At 33.9% G+C, this 23068-nt stretch overlaps 1 protein-coding gene across 5 annotated transcripts in view; it reads right to left on the bottom strand.

Moving 5' to 3' along the window:
- The window catches only part of LOC143240534 (putative peptidoglycan muropeptide transporter SLC46), a 35239-nt gene extending 12373 nt beyond the window's left edge, over positions 1–22866 (bottom strand). The window contains exons 1-4 of one of the 5 annotated variants that reach the window (XM_076483142.1): positions 22790–22866; positions 11968–13043; positions 9461–9700; positions 8439–8522 (exon numbers count right to left, since the gene is read on the bottom strand). In XM_076483142.1, coding sequence (XP_076339257.1) covers positions 8439–8522; positions 9461–9700; positions 11968–12865 — 1222 coding nt within the window. In that variant the 5' untranslated portion in view covers positions 12866–13043; positions 22790–22866. Of the gene's footprint in view, positions 1–8438; positions 8523–9460; positions 9701–11967; positions 13044–18342; positions 18844–19952; positions 20291–22789 lie in introns of those variants that run through there. The other 4 variants (XM_076483162.1, XM_076483123.1, XM_076483133.1 and 1 more) reach the window with 4 other exon arrangements.
- Between the last annotated feature and the right edge of the window lie 202 nt (positions 22867–23068).

Raw genomic sequence — 23068 nt, 5'->3', positions numbered from 1 at the left:
TATTATATACTTATTGTATCAAACTAACAAATTGTCTCCCAGCGTGTTGCAATGGCTACTTTTTATACTCATGAAGCGAGATTCTCGAAAATTCCATTGGCAGTATCACTGGCAATTACGTAGATATATATATACTATTGATTCTTACGCTCGAGAATCTTCTAGAAACTTAGAGTGCAGGCGGAATATAACAAGATAAGTTATATGCATTTTAAATATATGTTAAAAATAAGTAAACAAAGATATTAAAATAATATTAAATTCATTACGCCTCCCTCATTAAACAACTAAAAATATGAACATTGCGAACAATTCAACAACTATAATACACTGTCAAAGAATTATTCAACTTCAACAATCATGACAATATATAATAGAATTAATACAAATAGCCTTATCAATAAAACTACATTAGATATGAAAAAAACTTAAATGTTATCTTTTTGGTTTAACACAATCAATAATCATATGTATGAGATGTTCTTCAAAAGTTGAGATAGACTTCGAAGGAGTAACGGAAATGTTCTGATTAGGTTTTCCAACCCACTGACAGGTATGATAAGTTTTACAAAATTGAGAAACAACTTGCCCAATTTTTGGACAAACGAAATGTCTAATAATTGCATCACATGTCTTGTTGACATTTAAATAATTTCTCATATGGGGCCAAAGTCAACTTTTAATATATTAGCACGATGTTCTTTTCGAACAACGATTTGATAAACTTCAGCTCAGTTATCCAAAGCTAGCACATTTGGTGGTCTCCATTTTCTCACCACTTTTTGAAAAGTAACCATCTGGAACTTTCTTCAGCTCATCTTTTGGGAGTAAATATTTAAATAGTGAGAGGACCTATGGATCCTCTTTTTGCTCAGCAATCTGTTTACTTCTCGCCAAAAGAAGTACACAAGGCGAATCAGATATCTCATGTTCATCATTGTGACTCACCACTTAGTTATCAGTGGAACAATTATTCACAACATCCCTGTTGGATCCAAAAATGTCTGAGAAATATCTGTGATATGTTTCTCTGAACAAGTGTCTATCATTTGTTTTTGGCTTACTTTCTTCACCTAAACTCGAGTAACACGAGGGAATTAAGTCTGGATTCAACTATCATCCTTGGATGAAACAATGATCGGCTCGCTAAACATCTTGGGTTCGGCGACAACTTTTACCTCAACCAACTCGTTTTCCAACAATAATCATACATCCTTATTCCAATGTTATATAAATATCATGAAGAGAAATATAAACAAAACCACCCTCAATTTTCCGAGCAATAACAGGCTCACCAGTGGCAGAACTTGAATCTAGAGGGAGTATACCTTTTAACAGTATGACCGACCGCCCAGTACTAGATAACATACGTATAGGTATGAGATTAGCAGTGTTATTTCTCAAATGCACAGAACCAACAGATACAAAAGGCCTAATTTCATCCCTAACTTCATCAATATTTTTATCAGTGGTCAAATCAATAACATCGGGTGATCTGATGAAACGATGTCAATATGTGGACATGAACGTGATGAGTGTTGCTTCCTTTTCTTTTTGTTTTTCAATCTCTAACAATTGGGCATGACATGACCATGTTATTTATATAAACGGAAGACAGACTTTGATGAAGTTTTATAATGAAGATTTTGAACGAGAGAAGCTGAATTTTTAGAATAATCCCGAATTTCATTGTATCAACTAGATTCAAATTTTTGTCGAAATGGCAGAACTTTCTTTTTATGAAAACTGTTTTTATGTTTTAATACGTAGTCATCAGAAAGAACATCTGCTTCCTATAACGTTTCAACTTTCTTTTCATCCAAACAAGTTTTAAGATTGTCAATAGTATATTATTTAAATTCCTTAATTAGACACAAGTGTCTTAATTTGTCGACAATGTTGCTAATATGCATAGAATTACAGCATCGATCAAAAAACCTCTTTTTGTTGGCGAATTCCATATAAGTTTGACTGTATTGCTTACGATGTCCTGGGACGTTTTGGCGATAAGCCTTTGATACTAGCTCGTATGCTTTGAGAAGAACTGCTTTAACCTCATCATAATCCATACAAACAGCAGTGTAAACTTTTTATGTGCTTTACCAGTTAATAATGATTTTTTTTCAGTTGGCCATTCCATGGTTGGATCAACTTTCTCAAAATGTTAAAAATATTTATCAACTTCATTTTCATTAAATTGTGATACTTTACTATTGATTGAGTTCAAAGTTGTCATTTTGCCTTGGTTAATCGAAGTTAATTCTAATTTCCATTTCTTTCTTGGCTTCGATACAAACTTGTTCGTCCTCGACACGTTTATTTTCCCTTTCAGCTTCGATACAGGCTTGCTTTTTTTGGACTTTAATGTGGGCTTGTTCAAGCTTGTTTCATTTGAGTTTTAATAGGATATCTAACTTATCTTTATCACTGATCTCTGATTGGCTAGAGGAAACACTAGAGTATTTTCCTAATGCTTCCTGTTCCCCCCTGGTACAGTGGTAAGTCTATGAATTTACAACGCTAAAATCAGGGGGTTCGATTTCTCTCAGTATACTCAGCAGATAGTCCGATGTTGCTTTACTATAAGAAACACACACAATAATGCTTCCTTAGGAAACAAATTTTCATAGACTAGTATTTCAACAAGAAGCTTTTTAGTTCAGTTTTTCTCATTGATTTTTTTAACCTCTAATTTTAAGACTTTGGAAATTTCGCCAAATCACTTTTCTTATTAAAAAACAGAAAAAAAACCCTGGCAACCAGACATGATAAAATCTTGTAAATTTAATTAAGTTTTGAATTCTAATTTAGAACGAATTTTGATTCTGAGTCATATCTGGGTTTGTTTGTTTGTTTTGGAATTTCGCACAAAGCTACTCGAGGGCTATCTGTGCTAGCCGTCCCTAATTTAGGAGTGTAAGATTAGAAGGAAGGCAGCTAGTCATCACCACCCACCGCCAACTCTGAGGCTACTCTTTTACCAACGAATAGTGGGATTTACCGTCACATTATACGCCCCCACGGCTGGGAGGGCGAGAATGTTTAGCGCGACGCGGGCGCGAACTCGCGAATTAGGAGTCGCACGCCTTACGCGCTAGGCCATGCCAGGCCGTCATATCTAGAACACGAGCCCCCGGTTTATTATCTTACAAAAATATAATTTATCTCTAACGAGCCTTCACTTTACTGCATTACGTATATTAACGAATTAATATTTTAAATAGCCGGAACTTTGAATTTAGAAGTTAATTAAATTTTAATGTGTATCAGATTTGTAACATTTGCCAACAAGATTAATACTCATATTTTTTTTAACACAAATGTATTTTAATATACAAAAACAATACAATTTATAATAATGGTTATTACTAATAGTTATTAAAAATAATGGTTCATATACAAGAGTCTTACAAATTTAGAAACAGTATTGAATCTTTTCTCTGGTCTGAAACTGAATTGTTTATCAACCTTCATGGAGAGCGAATTAATTCTATGTTGATATTGTTACACTTTGCTTAATGACTAGCCTCACTCTTTTTACAAGCTGACTTTTCTTTCACGAAGATACCTAATGTCCTCATAAGAACACTGACGTCCGAAGTTAATTCACTGAAGTTAAACGGTTTGTAATGTTAGAAACCTATAAAAGTTCCTGGTCAAATATCTGTACTTTTTCGATTAATAAACGTTTACCACAGTTATAGCTTCCGAGGTTTATAATATACCAACTGCATCAAAGTAACAATATTAAACTGTCTCCCCACGATGGCTACTTGTTATATTCATTAGACGAGATTCTCGAAAATTCAAGTGGCAATAACATTGGTATTTACATACATATATACATTGTTGATTATTACGCTCGTGAAGTTTCTACACATTTATAGAACGGGCGGGACTTTCGCAACACACATTTAACAATATAGGTTACATGCATTTTGAAATATATATTATATGAAACAAACATGGATGATAAAATAAATACTATAATAGAATGTTTGTTTGTTTTTTGAATTTCGCCCAAAGCTACACAAGGGCTATCTGCGCTAGCCGTCCCTAATTTAGCAGTGTAAGACTAGAGGGAAGGCAGCTAGTCATCACCACCCACCGCCAACTCTTGGGCTACTCTTTTATCAACGAATAGCAGGATTGACCGTCACATTATAACGCCCCTAGGGCTGAAAGGGCGAGCATGTTTGGTGGGATGGGAATTCGAACCTGCGACCCTCAGATTACGAGTCGAATGCCTCAACCACCTAGCCATGCCGGGCACAAAATAGGAAATTTGTTACAAAAGTAACTTGTATGTGTGAGTATATATATATATATTGATTATTTATTTGAACTGGAAATGTATTGAAACACTTTTCGATACATCCTACTATTCAGATTCAGACATTTATTTACCAGGCAATATCACACGTAAATGTTGAAACAGATTTAAGTTTAATTGCTTTAATATTTAAAACATTTTTTTGATGTATTTGATGCTATGTTTATAATATGACTGATAATACCACTCATACTTTTTTATTACATGTCTCATACTTTATTATAAGTGACGTTCTCACTGCTGCATCTTATATTTTAGTGATAGGTTCAAGCCGTATTTTATGCCTCCCAAGTGGCACGGGGGTATATCTGTGGATTTACAATGCTACAAAGCGGATGTCAATACTCATAATGGGCAGAGCGCATACACATAGCCTGACTATTATGCAGCATTGTGCTTAACTTCAACTAAATAAATAACCTGTTTTATGATACTTTTTTCTAGGACTAAACGATTGCGAACTGTTTGGGTCGACACACAGGTTCCAGTGGAATGCTGAAGGTCATTTCGCAGTGACCAAGCCGAAGCTAACCTATCCCGCAGAGCGGTAGTCACGATGTAGCGGTCCTCCTTGGAGATGTGCAGCGATGACGGTCTTAACCTAATCTCCTGCCGTAAGAGTTCGTCTCCTGGTAGCGTCGCCAAAGTTGATTGATGACGCTTGGTGACACACCGATACGCTGTGCCACCTTCCTTTGGGTCTGGTCATCCTCCAGCATCTGGACCGCCCTGGCCACCTCGTTTTCTGTCAGATGGCGCCTGACTGCTTGGGTACACAAGATGAAGATACACACTGACAAAACGAGCTGCAAAAGATCCATGTTGGTATTTGTTTCGAGAATTAATGAGGAATGCATAGAGTACCTTGAGCTGTATTCTCCTTGAGTGAGGTAAGTTTCGTTTGAGTTGCTTCAAACTTCACTCACAGCTTAAAACAAATACACTTGTAGATAACGGATATGTTTTTCATAGATAAATTTAGTTATGACAAAATATACTAAATTTGTACTTATTATTTTATTTTTTTGAGCAGTATACATTAGCATCCTTTAAGAAATAACAAAAATTGAATGTAGCGTTAAACTTTACAATGTACTTTGTTTTAATTGTGTCAATATTTTTCAAACTTATACCCATCTGGAGCTGTTGATAGTTAACATTATTGCGTTATGTATACACGTCAATGGAATACTAGATTTGCTTTATATAAAAGTTAAATGCTTATATACATTGTATTTGATTAAGCTGTTTTTGTGTCTCAATAAAAAAGAGAGTCCAGAATATAAGTTTTGAACAAATTGATCGAGTGACTGAGGAGTGACATTAATGCATACTTGTCACTTTATCGACTAAGTGTGGGAGTAAGAGAGAAAGCAGAACACAATATATATTAATGTTAATGACGTCTAACGTACTGTTAAGGATATCTTTACTGTGAAGTAATTTGCAATACTGTGAAACAAAACACACTCATTATCATCCTTGAATATATAATGAACTCTAAATTGCTTAATATCAGTATGTATTTAATATCAAGATCATCTGTGAAACTAATGTGATTATTGATCATTTATGCAATGTTTGGCATCGCAAACGTTAAATAAAGCAAGTAGGAGGGATGTTCATTTCCAAAACATTGGATCGACACATATTATCAGGTTAAAAAACCGCTCGCCTTTTCTTAGAACCTTTGGCCCGGCATGGCCAAGCGTGTTAAGGCGTTCGACTCGTAATCCGAGGGTCGCGAGTTCGAATCCCGGTCACACCAAACATGCTCGCCCTCTCAGCCGTGGGGGCGTTAGAATGTGACGGTCAATCCCACTATTCGTTGGTAAAAGAGTAGCCCAAGAGTTGGTGGTGGGTGGTGATGACTAGCTGGCTTCCCTCTAGTCTTACACTGCTAAATTAGGGACGGCTAGCACAGATAGCCCTCGAGTAGCTTTGTGCGAAATTCCAAAAAACAAACAAGCAAAACAAGCCTTCCCTCTAGTCTTACACTGCTAAATTAGGGACGGCTAGCGTAGATAGCCCTCGAGTAGCGTTGCGCAAAATTAAAAAAAACAAAAAAAAACAATCCTCAGAACCAACTTTGAAATTGCAAAGAAGTATGTTATTACTGGAGTGATTGCAATTATTTTATTTCTAACCTAAAATTACAATAATTTCTTAAGGTTTTATCTTTCAGTACAATGTGCAAGTACATGGAAGAATCTATTATGCTCAATCAGATACATAAAATATATAAACTATTAAGAAATAATGGCTACTTTTTTTTCGTACACGGAATCCAAGTTATGAAAACACGGTGTTTTATGATCAAAGCGGAGCTTATTTCAGAGGAACAGCACGATAGCTGGTTTTCGTTATTGAGCGTAAGTGTAATAAATGCCACACCTACATCAACTTTCAATGAAACGTTTGCCAAACGAAGAAAACGAACGAGTCGCTAATTTGATTGTAGAAAGTACAAAGAGTATTGCATACGTTCGAACTTTGAAACTAAACTATAACGTCAGATATAAAAACCACAACAGTAGAGTATCGAAAAATTGGACAGGCTTTTTCTGGACGTTAATCTTACATACTTTTCGATAACAACAGGTAGAGCACTACCAGCAAAAGTTAACACAATATTAGTGTTGTCATGTTCAAGGTTGGAGTAGGTCTCACTGATTAAAACTAAAAACTGTATGATAGAGTTTCAGCGAGCCACATAGCTTTTGTGGAAGGTTAAAAACAATTCGCATGTTTAGATTTCCGTATACTGTTGGATTTAATAACTGGAGTTTTATTTCAGTTAAAAAAAGGAATATAAAAATGAAACGAAATTCAGAATAAACCTGTTTTTACGAAATACGTGATTCTGTGGCTGAACAAATAATTTACATGATTCAGTTTTTAGTAAATAAATATATAAAAAACACTTATATTGTTCTGTTAAGTTTCCCAGGACGAGGTTCAGTAGTTAACATACCGGATGGAAAATCCAAAGGTTAATGTGTCTTTTTGCCTCAAAAATTGTGTGTGTGTGTGTATAAGAGTGACATGAAATCCTACTCTTTTATTAGAGCAGTTCAAGAGTTGACAGAAGTGGATGTTCATTAAGTGCTTTCACTCTAGTCGATTAGATCAAAAATGAGGGGCAGATAACATGTATGTATAACCCCAGTGTACCTTTACACAAATATCCGTAACAAGGTGTTATAAAGTAAAGGTTATATTTATAATTTGCGTAACGTAGGGAAAAAGTATACATGCATACAAAAATCTGACGCCATTAGATTGCAAAATATTAATTTTTGATCAAAACGAATGGTATAAAGATATAAACTGTAGTTTTTTTTAACATGTTAGTTTCAACACAAACCAACATAAATATTTAGATAGTCTGCTTTGTCTCAAATGTAACAATCTAAAAATTAAGGAATTTCAGAGGTTAAGTACAAAAAGAGATGTTAACTATATTACAATTTACACAAGTACTACCAACGAACCTGATGATGCGTTAATTTGAAGTTAGGAGAGTGTTTTGTAGAAGAACGCAGTGTGCATTAATATATGAATTTATTGTATGAGTAGTGACAAATACGTAATTGAAACAGTATATATCAGCTTTGCATAAGTCGTTATACATTTCATTTAAGAAAATAAGTCAGTTTTCTTATTTTTAAACAATTAACTAACATACCGGAAGTTTTATGGTAACCTAAGACAGTCATAATTTTGTTTCTACTTTTGGACATTGAACGATTTGCAAGGAAGTAAAATATAGAAAAGTTTGTAATTAGATTTATATCGTACAATCGATATAAATAGTAAAATTACCACGTCAAGATTTCTCGGATTCTATTTTTAGTCAGTATGATGTATTTTTTAATATATTTGAATCTGGAATTTTAAGTTTAATAAACGCAATCTATTTCCTAAATCACTTTTAAAGATTGAGAGTTGTTATTACTTATTTCTATTTAAGTTTGATAAGAGGCTTATCTGCTGAAGATGAAATCAGCTCTAGGAAAAACAACAACAAACGTTCAGTTCTATATTTGATTATTCATTTATATGTTCGTGGGTATGTATATAGATTACTGTATAAATCACTTACCAAGTTCTTCATGAGGGACCAGTTTAGACATACGGGACCTAACAGCAACAGCAGCCAATATTGCAGGTATGGCAAAAACGTTAGCTGAATAAATGAACGAAAAAAATATAATTATTTATAACATAGAAACTACAATTCGAAATCAGTTGTATTTAAACTACATAGTTGTATACATATATGTAAAAACGGCTAGTATGAGTAGAGAAAGCACTATATAGAGGAGCGAACAACGTTTCGACCTTCTTCGGTCATCGTCCGGTTCACAAAGTGCTATAGCGCTTTCTCTACACATACCAGCCGTTTTTACGTTCAGAAAGTTACTGTGCAGTTTTGAAAGCAGCGATAACAGCATTCATTCAGTCTATTTCAAGCCAGCAACTGATAGCGGTGTTTAGAAACAAAATAAGAAGGATCCAGGCCTGTATTGATATCAACGGGGGTCACTTTAAACATTGTTTATAATTAGTGATGTCGAGAAAACCCACTTGTAGAGAAATATATATGCAAAAACGGCTCGTTTGGGTTGAGAAAATATTTTACATAGAAGAGCGAACAACGTTTCGACCTTCTTCGGTCATCGTCGAAACGTTGTTCGCTCTTCTATGTAAAATATTTTCTCAACCCAAACGAGCCGTTTTTGCATATATATTGTTTATAATTGTCATTCATATTTACCTCCTGCATTCTATATTGAAACATGTCTGTTAATAAATATATAAGTGCACAGTGACTTTCCGAACACCCTGTATAATTTTCTCTACAAGTGGTTTTTCTAGTCATCGCGGGTAGTTGTATACATAGTACGACCACGTTGTGCTTAAATAACAAGCTTACACAGATAGTATGACTGTACTTCAGCTACAACCTACAACGAATTTGTACTTAAACTACATATTTATGTAAATAGTAGAAACACGCTGCACTTAAACTATATACTTACACAGATAGTACGAGGAATGTGTGTTTAAATTACCTTCTTACATAGATAATAAAAACATGTCGTATTTAAACTACATACTTACATAGGTAGTACAACCACTGGTAAGTTGCTAAACCCTTTACTATACTTTCTGTCATTATGGAAATTGCACCCAGAATACCAATCACAGGCTCCTTGACTTTATAAACTTTCGTTAGAATTATGATTAATGGTAAAACTAGAACTGTCTTTGCTATGCTAAAGATTGCACTGACGTCAGAATATTGCGTCACCTTCCAGTTGTACATCTTTTGAACGTAAAAGTAATTAATTGATGAAGTACCTGAAAATAAAGGATGATTTATCGTCAACGCACATTTTATACAACACAACTGAAATTCATAATTAAATTAAATTTAATTAATTAATTAATTAAATTAATTACTTGAAATCATTTAAACGAATCACCTCTCTCAACATCTACACATCTTATAAAAATTTGTTTTTCTGATTCTTTTTAAATGTTATGAAAACTATTTTTAATCTAATTAATTTTAATTTTCATCCCAATGCATGAATGAAATAAAAATAACTGAAAAGAATACAGTATTTAACTTTTAGTTAGACTGCATGGAGTCAATTAATATTGATTAAAGATCAAAATATTTATATTCTAATATAAGTAATTACTTTACCATTACACAGTTTCTGATTTTGTCAACCTGTACGACACATGGGCTAAACGGATAGATCAGAGATTCCAAGATATCACCATAGTCATCATCTGTTCTGAATAGTCGACTAGAGAGAGTGGGTCAATAAGTCAGCAATATCTGTAACTCACGTGGCTATTTTTAACCTTTCGTTTGTGGCTTGTATAAATCTATCTACCGCTCCATGCATAAAGATTCTCGAATTTTTGCGGCGGGCCATTCAGAATGTTGCGTGCAAAATGCTTGCATCATATGATGCCAACAGAGTCGCTTACAAAACTATAATGTCAACTGCAGTTGAAAGGTTAAATAAAGAATGACATTGAATAAAAGTGAAAATGCTAAGCTTACACCTTCGATCTGCAGTCTGAAACACTAACCAATAAACCATACTCAAACATCAAATATAAGATGAGAAGAAAAGCATTAAACATTTTAAGTTACTGTAAATGACTGGCCAGCTTCATAGAGAGAGAGATGTCTATTGTGAATGACTGGACAGCTACAAACAGATGTGTATTGTCAATGACAGGTCAGCTGTTGATAACGTATATTGTAAATGATGGCCAGCTACAGAAAAATCTGACTGTGAGAAAACTACAGAAAGATGTGTATTGTGAATTATTTAACAGCTACAGAAACGAGCATTGTGAATGATTAGATAGCTACATAGTGAGAGATGTGTATTTTGAATAATTGGCTTACTAAAACTTAAAACCATTTAATTTGTGGAATTTAAGGGTCTACGACCCACTAAAAATGTAGAAGCATTTAGCTAAGGCCTAGTATCTTATATAAAAATTTTATAATGTGTAATTAAAAATGTTGTGTCACATAATTTTGAGAGTGTTTTACAAACGGCTGTTTACAACTTGATATTAATACTTTTTGTTTGTTGTATTCCAACTGACATTAAAAGTCCTAAATTTTATGAAATGTTTTGTCATTATTGAGCATAGCAGGTATAGTACAGTTTTACAATTATTGTACACTCTTTTTTTACTTTATTTCATAACTAATACGTAAATGCCCAATTTGAAATTACAAATATCTGAGGTCAGTTAAATATCGTGGAAAACCTCTTGCTGTAGCTTAAATTGCAAAAATGTATCCACAATCTTATACAACTGGAAATAGCTACAAGAATGGTCGTTTCTGAAACGTTCTAGAATATTCCTTAAGTTATGTAATTGTTTAGAAAATAATATAGTGAGCCTGCAAAATCCTTATAATTATACTCCTTGGTTTTTACTATATATTGTTCTTGTCTTTTCTTATGCAGAAAGCAAACACAATGAAAGACTTGAAGGTAGAATTATCTAAAACATCTTTGGATGTTAAAACCTTTTTTTCATAGTCTGAGGAGTTTGTTATTAATGAAATGGTTTGAAGATAAATGTGTAAAATTCTCTAACATTAAGTTTTCGAGTAGCTGCTAATTTGATCCACGATTTTTCCAATTTGTCTACTTTCATGTAAATACGATTGTGTGGCGTGAAATTGATCAGTAAAATCAGTAGCTGAAGGAATTGTTCATTATCTCAACTCTACTTTTGGAATACTTATTAGTCAGTTCACGTCATCTGTAAATCTAAATGACACTTGAAAGTTACCCGAAACTTCTGTGCCCACTGACTCTCTTGTCAAGAGGATTCAGTTCAGCCATGGCATTTGGAGTCCATAAAAACCTTATTTCATTATGAAAGCAGACTTAATCATCCGTCTGTGATTAAATGACATATGTACTTATCTTATGTTGTAAGGGATTGTGCGTTTCTGCTACTATTACTAACAAAAAAAAACTTTTTGTTTGATTATTGGAATATTTCTATTTTTGTACAAATCATTTAATCAGTTCATGATATAATAGGGTTAACACTTTTTTTTTTTAACTTACCCATAGAGGCCATCATTAAACAACACATACTGATGATAAGAAGCCATATCTGAGCACGTACGTGATTTTCTCTCTTTTTGATACATGTGTGGAAACTGTTTTTAATATTTTCAACTGAAAATAGATCTTTTATCAAATCCTTTATTTTCATATGATGTTCGTATTTTTTATTGTCCTGGACAAAGAACAGAACCCAAAGAAAAGCGGCAGTAACAATCCCTAAAGACACTGCAAATACGCACACGTATCCATAAAATTTGTAGAGTTGACCGCCAACCTCTGTTCCCAACGGAGATCCCAGGAATATGGACATCTCTAGAAGAAAGAACTTGATTGTCCGGTATTTCTCAGATGTGTTTTCTGAAATCATACTGAACACTGAGCCCAATATTATGATCATTCCCGCAGTTAAACCTGCAGGTATCGTAGATATAATGATGTAGTAAGGAGGCAAGTTAAAGAAAATCGCATTTAGCAAGTAACCGATAAATTCAAGAATAACTCCAAAAGTGGCAAACAGTATGGGAATTTTCCGGCCATGTTTATCACTCCATGGACCAACAATCACTGAAAGAAATATACCAGGAATAATGGAAATTAAAGTTATGATCATGGAATAATTGTTGGCCACTCTCATAACGTCATCTTCTTTCTTGGTGTAGTTAGACAGATTGGAACATATTTCTGCTGAAAACTGAAAGTATGTATGACATGCCTTATCTTCCAGAAGGTTCTGGAGAGAAGCACGTTTTGCTGACTCACAAATAACGAACAAGAAGAGAAAAGGTTCGGTTCTCATAGTTTTTAGAATCTGAAGAAAGATTGTGAGACGTGACGGTTGTTTCTGAAGGCATTCTTTTTTGTTTTCATCAACTAGGTTTTCCGCTTTTTCTTTCATCGTTAAACCAGTTTCAGAGAAGCTCACTTTTAAATTTCAATTTGTTAAGTAGATTATTTTCACTGCAGTCAGCAAACTTGATCAAACAAATATTGCTTTTTGATAGATGTAACGGAACTAAGTTTGCTTTTTACACAATCAATGTCGAAGCTCCAAACTATCACGAGAGAAACAAATTCTGTAATAAAGAAGAATGAAAACTACACTAAGAATAGAAAGTTTCTGACCCATACACTTAAGAACTCTATACCATGCAACCATTATCATTTTAAGCATTTATATTTACTAACTTCTTAACTTCTAAATGTATCAAAACATTAATATTTGTTGCATTTACTTCTTGATAAGCTTCGATTCAATAACAATATTTTACTTATCTGGTTCTTCAGGTACAGTTCTCATAAAAAATAAAAACTTCAGTCTGTGATCTTGATGTTAGAAGTTTATGATAAAATGAAGCTTAGTGATAAAAATTACTGATTAATGACAAAATGCACATTAGTGTATTAACAACTTGTCTTTCAACATAGAGGCCCGGCATGGCCAGGTGTTTAAGGCAATCGACTTGTAATCTGAGGGTCAACCCAAACATGCTTTGTCCTTTCAGCTGTGGGAGGCATAATATTGTGACGGGCAGTCCTACTATTCGTTGGTAATAGAGTAGCTCAAGAGTTGTTGGTGGGTGGTGATGACTAGTTGCCTTCCCTCTAATTTTACGCTGATGAATTAGTGTAGTTTGTGCGAAATTCAAAACAAAACAAACCAAAATTTCAACACAGACACGTCAAAAATTCTATATTTGATGACATCTATTGAAAGACTCGTGTTAGGGCGGTCGACTCGCATTCTGCGTGTCGGAGCTAGAATTCTCGTCTCATGAAACTCTTTCAGTCGTGTGGGAATTATAAAGTTTGGGTAATCCCATTATTCTTTGGTAAAATAGTAACAGACGAGTTCTCTTTAGTATTTTACTACTTAACTGCGAACACATAGCGCTCAAAACAAATAAACATACATCCATTAACAAATAACTAGAACAGTTAAAAATGAAATACACTTAATAACTTACAGCCAGATCTCCTATGTTAAGTGGATTAGAAAATCCAATATAATAAAATAAATCTGAATATTTGTTTAAAATTGTTCATTTGAGAAGTTTGATGTTGTTTTTGAAACTTAACACAGATGAAGGTAAACTGAAAACAGAAGCGAGTGTAAGAAAAGGCGTTTTTGTTTTAGATTTATTTTATACTTTAAAAACTATTGTGTTTATGGAACTGTAGAACGATCATTTTATTACGTTACAACACATTGTATTCATTATCAAATCAGAAGATATACGAAAAAAAATAAAACTTAAACTTATAAGTTTGCTCCAAATACTATAATAAAAATAGGATGTGTTTAAGTATTCAATAATAAGAAATAATACGAGCAGTTTAAGTAGAAAATATTGAAAAGGAATTTCACGGAAACGTAAAAATGCAATATATTTATTTTAAGCTTTTGTGTTTACCTATGTGAAGTTCATAAAGTGTTAAAACACTATAGTAATAGCAAAATATACCATATTACCATGGAAAATGAGAAAACACACCACTATGTAATAATGAGTCCATTCCCAATTAGTGTGCATTTGAATTCCATAGTGTACTTTGCTTAGGACCTATAGACATTAAAAACTACAACAAACAGACAGTTGGAGACAATATACCTTTTGGAAAGGAGTCACAGCCCTAAAAAGAATGGTCACTGTACGCATTATTGGTCAAATATTTGTAATATCACTGTTCTGTCACAACCATGAACTGTTTAGCTTGTTTTTAATTCTAGCCAATGGTAAAAACCAGAAAGTGATAAATACCTACTAGTATGAAATTGCTTCACTGCCTGACCTTTTTTAGCATCAAGATACACTATTCTATATTTATGGAAAGAACTGTTTAACATTTGTCATGGTAGTTAAGGTCTCTGATTATTTCTGGAAGTATTAAGGACAATATAAAGAACAGAAAGAAAGACATACCCAGAAGATCCTCTGGTTCTTGAGCTGTTTTGCAAGAAGGGTGGCGGTAGTTTATTACAGCACAGACACATGTACCAAGAGATGGTGTGGAGTGTTAAGAGCACACTCTGATTAACTTTAAACCCAATTTCTTCTGAAATTGACTCTCAACGATTAATATTATTCTAAAGATGTGTTATACCCAAAACGATGGGTAGTATGTAGTTAGTAATTAACCCCGCAAATTATACAGTATTGTGCAAAAGTATTAAGTATACTTTCTTATTTAGTACAACAGAAACTCAATGAAAATGTTTGAGGTCTAAAACAGTTAATATTTTGTGCTCTCCTTTTCCTTTAATAACTGCAGATAGTATTTCAGGTATTGTTGCAACATACTTAAACAAAGTGTTCTTTGAAATTTTACTCCAAATATCTCTAATACACCCCATAAAGTTTCTTTGAAAGTAATTTGGATTTTACAAGTTTTTGATCTATCAAATCACAGATCTGCTTAATTGGGTTGCGTTTGGGACTCTCTGGGATCCATTACATCATTTAAATAACTCCACTAGTTTATTTTTAGCTAAGAAATTTCTGGATAGGTTGGATGAGTGTTTGTAGTCATTATTTTCTTGTAGTAGAATCCTTTATCAATAAATAATATGCAAACCACTGGGTATACCATAACAGAACAATATGTGATGGTTCTTGCAATGTTTCATTATTCCATCTGTTTTGTAAATATTTCCTGTTGCTGCAGCAAAAATACATATCACAAACTATTACACTGCCTCCCACATGCTTCCTTGTAAGTACTATGAATTGAGATAAGTATCTTTTACCTTTCTTCCGATGGACGTACACACTACGCTTTGAACCACGTATTTCGAGCTTGAACTCATCCATTCATACCACCTTTTCCCAAACATCAAAGTCAAGTTTTATACATTTTAGCAAATTTAAGTCAGTCTCTTTACAATGCTTAGAAATCACATTAAAGGTTTTTTAATTGCTACATGACCAAATATTCTCTTGTCGTTGAGCCTTCCTGTCGTCATAGATGTAAACACTTTTCTGTCATTTGGTACACGATCATTTATCTTCATGCTTGACATCAGTGGCAGTCTTTCTTCTGTCCCAAAAATACTTAAAATTTGTATCCTTGACTTTAAGTGTTTTGTTTCTGCATTTCCTATTTTCAAATTTACCTGTCTCAATCTCACCATCTAGCGTGTACTTGGTAGTGTTTGGGAAGCATTTAAAGTCTGCAGCAATTTATCAGAGAATCATACCAGCATCACCTGAAGCTCTTATGTAAACTTTCTGCTCTGGTAACGATTTTTTGGGTCGAAGGATGACAACAGAACTTAAATGTAATGTTAAACACTGTCAGATACGTAACATGCAGACATCATCTACTCTGCCACTAAAGAACATTACAGTTGTTGGTTTTTCAACACAAATGTACAACGTTACTGCAGTATTTCCTCAGGCATAATAGATATTATCTGTTATGCAATTTATTTGGTTTTTGAATTTTGTGCAAAGCTATTTGAGAACTATCTGTATAAGGTGTTCCTAACTTAGAAGTGATAGGGAAGAGGAAAGGCAGCTAGTCATCACCACTCACCGCCAACCAAAACGGCTGAAAAGGAGAGCATATTCGATGAAGCGATTCGAACACGCAACCACCGATTGAGCCGAATACCATAAACACAAGGCAATCCTTGGTCCCTACTACGGAGAACAAAGGTACAAAGATAGCTAGAACGAACCAGTTTCAATGGATTTCTGGAATATGTGCTTATGTTAAATCTGCATAGAAACAAAACCAACATTTTTTTTTAAATTCTTTTGTCACCAAGGGTGATGGAAAATACATGGTATTCACGCATATTACAACATTTATGTTATTTGGTCTTAGAATATTCCTGCCCCTGTGGCTCACCTGTAAGTCTGTGGGTTTATAACGCTAAAATTTAATTTCAGAATCCTATGGTGGGAAGACCACAGTTAACCTTTTGTGTAGCTTTATACTTAACAATTTTGTTTACTTATTTTTAGAACAATAGACAATCTATTGTGATCACCACGGGGAATTGAACCCAGAATTATAAAGTTTTAACTCCGTAGACTTACTGCTGTTTCACTTGGGGAGGTTCTTAACAAACAAACAAAAAATCTTGAAATATATATACTCTTGAAAAGCGAAAAAAATAACATTAAAAGCACAATAAAGTGATCCTAAAAATTGTTCTTAAACTATGATAGAAAAAATGGAGCGAAAATGAATATGAAACAGATTAATAACAGCATTTATTGCTCCTCAATGCCTCAGTGGTAAATCTGAGGATTCTTACGTTAAAAATCTTGTTTCAACAACGACTGTGGCCAAAGCACACGAAGCTGATTGTGTAGCAATATAAAACAAATAAATCATCTATATAAATAATGAAATATGTAGCTTCAACACTATTAATTATTGATAAGTGTTTCTTTTATATAATCAGCACTGTGAAGCAATAACGAATTTAATATAAAATAAATATTAAAAAGATTTTGGTAAAGACTTCTTTGTCAGTACTGTTTGTCACCTTATAGTCCAAGCGGATAATGCCTGTGATAATAACTGGTAGATGGGATATTACCAACGCATTTGGGAAATATTGCCACAGGCGTTATAAGGTGATAACTAGGGTTGACAAAGAAATCTTTACCATAATCTTTTTAATGCTCATATTATATTATATTATATTATATTATATTATATTATATTATATTATATTATATTATATTATATTATATTATATTATATTATATTATATTATATTATATTATATTATATTATATTATATTATATTATACAGTATTCCCTCGCTATTCGCGGGGGTTACGTTCTTTAACCCCCGCGAATAGCGAAAAACCGCGAATATTGGATGCAGTTTTAAAACTTCTATGTATGAGATTATATACGGTACTAAATGCTTCCCAGACATTTTCTAAAGACACTCTTACTCATTAATACAGTAATAATGTAGTAATATTGCATGCAGTCATGTATTTCACTAATGTAGTAATGATAATGTAAACACATTTTAATTTTGTACTGCAACAATATTTTAATCAAAAAGAAACGTAAGTACAGGAGGACAGTAACACCGCATAGTATAGTTACCCATACTGTATTACTGTACCGTAAAGTCATTTTCTATGCGTACAACACATGTATTAGAATTGACAGAAAGTGGAACAAATTTAAAGGTAAACTTAGACAGATAAATACAGTACGCACAGTTCAGGTAATAATAATACAGTACAGTACAATTCAGTAATAATATGCAATTAAAAACATTATTAATACACGGTCACAAAAATATGCACTGTACATACAGTGTATGCATTTATAAAAAAATACGTACTGTATTGCAATAATAATTGAAAAAAAATTTAATATTGTTTGTGCACTCACCAATAATGAATGATAATAAAATGATGATGAAATTTGCTGTGCCATACGATGATGATGATAACACTAATGTACAGTATGGCACAGCTTAGCTGCTGCTTTACAGCACTTTAGGTAATTACTCCTCCTCTTCAGGCACTTAAGGAGAAAGCTCCATTTCTTCAGGAGAGTCAAGAGGTTGTGTTGTTTCTTTAGGAGAGTCATGAAGAGGTGTTGTACTTTCTTCGGGTGTGGCTTGGTTTGACGTTTTGGGTACCTTCTTTAGGAACATGGTTATTGGCAGCTGGTTCCGTTGTTTTTTCATAATGATGAATAGAGTTTTATAGGTCGACATGGTAGAGTTAATTGCATTTGAGAATTGCAGCGAACGAACCATGTAAGGGTCCCATGACTTGGCAGTCTCTTGTAAATCCTTTGCTTTTGACATGAGTTCAGCCAACCGTTCTAGAGTTAGACCCTCGTCCTCTTCCTCTTGTGATGGTTCTTCCTGGCCCTCTGTTTCTTCTTCACTGGCAGATTTCGTCAACTCTGTCAAATCTTCGTCCGTTAGAGGCTGAGAGTGGTCGTTAATCAGGTCATTGAACTCTTCATAAGTTATGATTAGGTTCCTTGCCAGAAGCTGGAGGTGTAGGGCGTTTGAATGGCATTGTAGGGTGTAAATAATATTGTAAAAATAAACACTTGAATTTACAGTCCAAACAACCACGTTGAAAACTCACGCGCGAATGAAAGAGAGAAACAGCTGATCAGCAGCACGCGTATGCAGCCAATCAGCAAGAAGGAGAAACTAAAGCTCTCAGCCATTGGCTAAATTCAAACCTGTTTCCTAGCCTCCTCGGGACCGAGCGCTGTGTGTGTGCGTGTGTAGTGCGTTACCGGCTGTGCTTTGCCGTTTGCGTTGTGGGGGAAGCTGAGGCAGTCAGCCAATAGCAGCTCAGCCCATTGTTCGATAAAGACGTCAATCGATAAAACTGCTTGAGAGAGTAAATACAGACATACCCTCGAAATGCGCTTTTAGTCTCTATGACCTACAAAAACCCGGTTTACCGAGCATTCGTTTTTATGACATTATGACGCTAGCCCGGTATACCGGCATAAGATGCGATAGGGTTAAGAGCGTAACCCGCGAATATGCGGGGCCGCGAATGGGGAACCGCGAACAGGTGAGGGTATACTGTATATTTACACACACACATATATATGTATATATATGAATTCAGAAATCGTAAATCATGTTGATTTGATTTTTACTTTTGTAATAAAAGTACGAAAATACAAAACAATTGTCACATTAGTGTATCAGAGAACGTTTCAGGTTTGGTTAATAATGTAATTAATATATTCTTTATTCTTTGATATTACTTTTCTAGTGTCAAAACCGTTGAACTAATGTATTCTATCGATAATGTTACTTTTAGATGGACAATACAGAACTTAAATACATACTCTTTGAAATTAGTTCTTCACGTTATACCATTCACCAGTTGTGTGTCTCGTGGTAAAAACAAGAGAATTAGTTTAATCTGTAACAGTGTTATCTACCTAAAAAGATGCATCATCATAAAGGACATCGAAACAACTAATATGTCGTCACACCGTAATTTGGAACGTACCTTTTAATAATAGCTCCACTTCAATCAGAAACTCAAACATTTACCTTTCCTTTCATGATTTTCGGGGCCCTTTATAAACACACTTCCCTTCTGCCGAAGATAAAGTTCATCGTATAAACTTTCGTGTTAGAATACTTTTGCGAATAATGTTATCATTTTAATTGTTAACGTTGCACTTGTTTAACTTTGATAAGTGGTGGCAGAATAGTCGGGGATTCTTGGGCTGCAGAAATAAGAACTAGGTGGTATCATCATAACAAAACAAAAAATTATCTTTGTGGGGCTACTAAGAAAGATAAAATATACCATTACACTCCTGTGTTATTCATGGTTACCTGGATTTTATGTTAGCTCTGCTCTAGTTTCAGCTGCAAAAAATCTCTTACCTCGGAATGATTTTAGGTAACATATGTTTTAGTACATGAATATGTGGTGTTAGAAAACATAATAAAAGTAAAACGTTGCTTCAACACTCTTATAGTGAAATGTTTTGTTCAGTATTTATCTATGTTAACAATACTGTTAAATGTCGTTCTCTTAGTTGGTAGTTCAAAGGTCACAGAATGTAGTGACGCAGTATGTCGAAATTCAACAAAAGCTGAATGAAAACCAATAACAAGTGAGTTTTGATATTTGTGAACTCTGTTTATCGCGTGATATCTTTAAGATATTAAATACGTAAAGATGTTTCTTTGCGTAGAGTTTCATGTGTTGGAATCACTTTCATGGGTTTATCACTGTAGTAAACAATCGAAACCTATTTGCTTTCAATTTAACGACTTATATGATTTACAAACATAATTGCTGGTTACGCTAGGGCAAAAGTAAACAGCGTTCATGAAGCTTAGATGTTATTTTGAAACATGGCAATCGTTATTTGCTATTTTAAAATTATTTTTAGAGTTTTACTTGCACAACGGTAAGTGGCTAAGTGACATTGCTTACTTAAACAGCCAAGTTGCATAAAATTTTTGATATGCCTATAGCCCAACTTTAATTATAGATTATCTCTAAAAGAGTAAAATTGTCATGTCAAGAAAAATATATATGTTAAAAATATAGAAACGTAAAACAAAATATTTTGTTGTTGGAAATGCGTAATTACTGTGAGAGTATTGTAATTATGGACTAAGCTAGAAAGGCAAAGGTCCTGAAAATTATTTTTATGAATAATATGATTATTATTAAAAGTCGCGCTCCTCGCTCGAGGAGTCACGCGCTTGTGTTTTCGAAGTGGAATTGTTATCATTATAGATATTCATAAAACAATGCTAACCAGCAAGGCTGAGATAGCTATTCATGTAGGCTGGATTGTTACGATAAAGCTATTCTCCCATTAAGCTTCTCAAGTAGATCCTGAGCAGACTTTGGAATTTTATAAACTTGGTTTTATACCCAAATCAATGGGATCCAGTTCCAGTTCTCTTATATGAAAAGAATGTTTGAGTGTTATTCAAACCCAAAATGAATGTGTTTTGGTATAGTTGTATTTCAACGAATTTATTTGTCGGGCATGTTAGTTTTGCTTAGCCGGTAAAAAAAAAAAAAAGTTCACAGTTCGGTCCACTTAACTTTAACTAGTTTTGTTGCAAATAAGGTTTCGCTCTGGCAGGGCTAGATGATTATGACACTCGACTCGCATGATGTGGCTGTAGGTTCGAATCTCGTTACCTCACATCTTTTTTTTTTTTTCTTTCAGCCATTAGATGTCATCTTGTTTGTTTGTTTTGAATTTCGCGCAAAGGTACTCGAGGGCTATTTGCGCTAGCCGTCCCTAATTTAGCAGTGTAAGACTAGAGGGAAAGCAGCTAGTCATCACCACCCACCGTCAACTCTTTTACCAACGAATAGTGGGATTGACCGTTACATTATAATGCCCACACGGCTGAAAGGGCGAGCATGTTTGGTGCGACCGGGATTCGAACATGCGACCCTCGAATTACGAGTCGCACGCGTAACGCGCTCGGCCATGCCGGGCCATAGATGTCATCTTTGTTCTTTGTTTGTTTGTAGTTAAGCGCAAAGCTGCACAATGGGATATTTCGACTACCATTTATCCTTATTTACAGTTCTAAGCTTATATTGATGAAGTTATTCATTAGTAGTTTATTTAACTAGAAAATAGCACTTATACTGTGTAATATATAGCATTATATATTATAATATATGAAACTATATACTACTGCAGTGTTTCACATTACAAGTAAAATATTTTAGCAAGCGCAATACAATTCATATTTAGTCATATATTCTACAGTGATTTTCTAATACAATGTTTTATTATATTTAATATAACTAAACGGTCATATAAAGTCAGTTTTATATTAAAGAAAGGTTATGTGTTCACTAACGAGTTGGATTGTGTAGATCTTCATGCACATGATGTATGAGTCAAGGTTTCCAACTGCTAGTGCAGATTTTGAAAGTTTTAAATGTTGTTTACAGACCAAATTATGTATGTAAAAAACGGTTGGTATGGATAGGAAAAGCACTATGTAGAGGAGCAAACAACGTTTCGACCTTATTCGGTCATCGTCAGGTTTTTTTGTGAACCTGATGACGACCGAAGAAGGTTGAAACGTTGTTCGCTCCTCTACATAGTGCTTTCTCTATCCATACCAGTCGTTTTTTACATATATAATTTTCTCTACAAGGAGGTTTTCTCGTCATCACGGATGTTTACAGACCAATTTTAGTGTTATGCTTGCGTTAATTTTATCTTGGGAAGTTTTATATAGTTCAAATAAAGTGAAAAATATATGTTTGTTTATATAATAATGCAAAATACGTTGTAATATTATTATAATAAAACAAATTCAAACCGAATAATTCCTTACCTTTTGTGTTGATTCGATGAATGTTAATCCTAAAAGAAACAATAGCAATTTACAGAGAAATGTGCTGCAGTTTTAACTACACTCTGAAATGTCTCTTTTGTCATTATTTTCACATGTATGTACGAGTATACTGAACAAATAACAGCTCACTGAACATGGGAATTTCCCACTTCATGTATTCTTTTTTTCATGTTCGTATACAACTGTATCTAACATAAAAACTCACCAAACATACTTGGTATAGCCGTTTATATAACAAACCTTCACGCATTATGGTTC

The sequence above is a fragment of the Tachypleus tridentatus genome, chromosome 2 (assembly GCF_004210375.1).
Source record: "Tachypleus tridentatus isolate NWPU-2018 chromosome 2, ASM421037v1, whole genome shotgun sequence".
NCBI lineage: Eukaryota > Metazoa > Arthropoda > Merostomata > Xiphosura > Limulidae > Tachypleus > Tachypleus tridentatus.
Note: the sequence above shows the minus strand (reverse complement) of the source record. Positions and strands in the feature narration are given on the sequence as shown.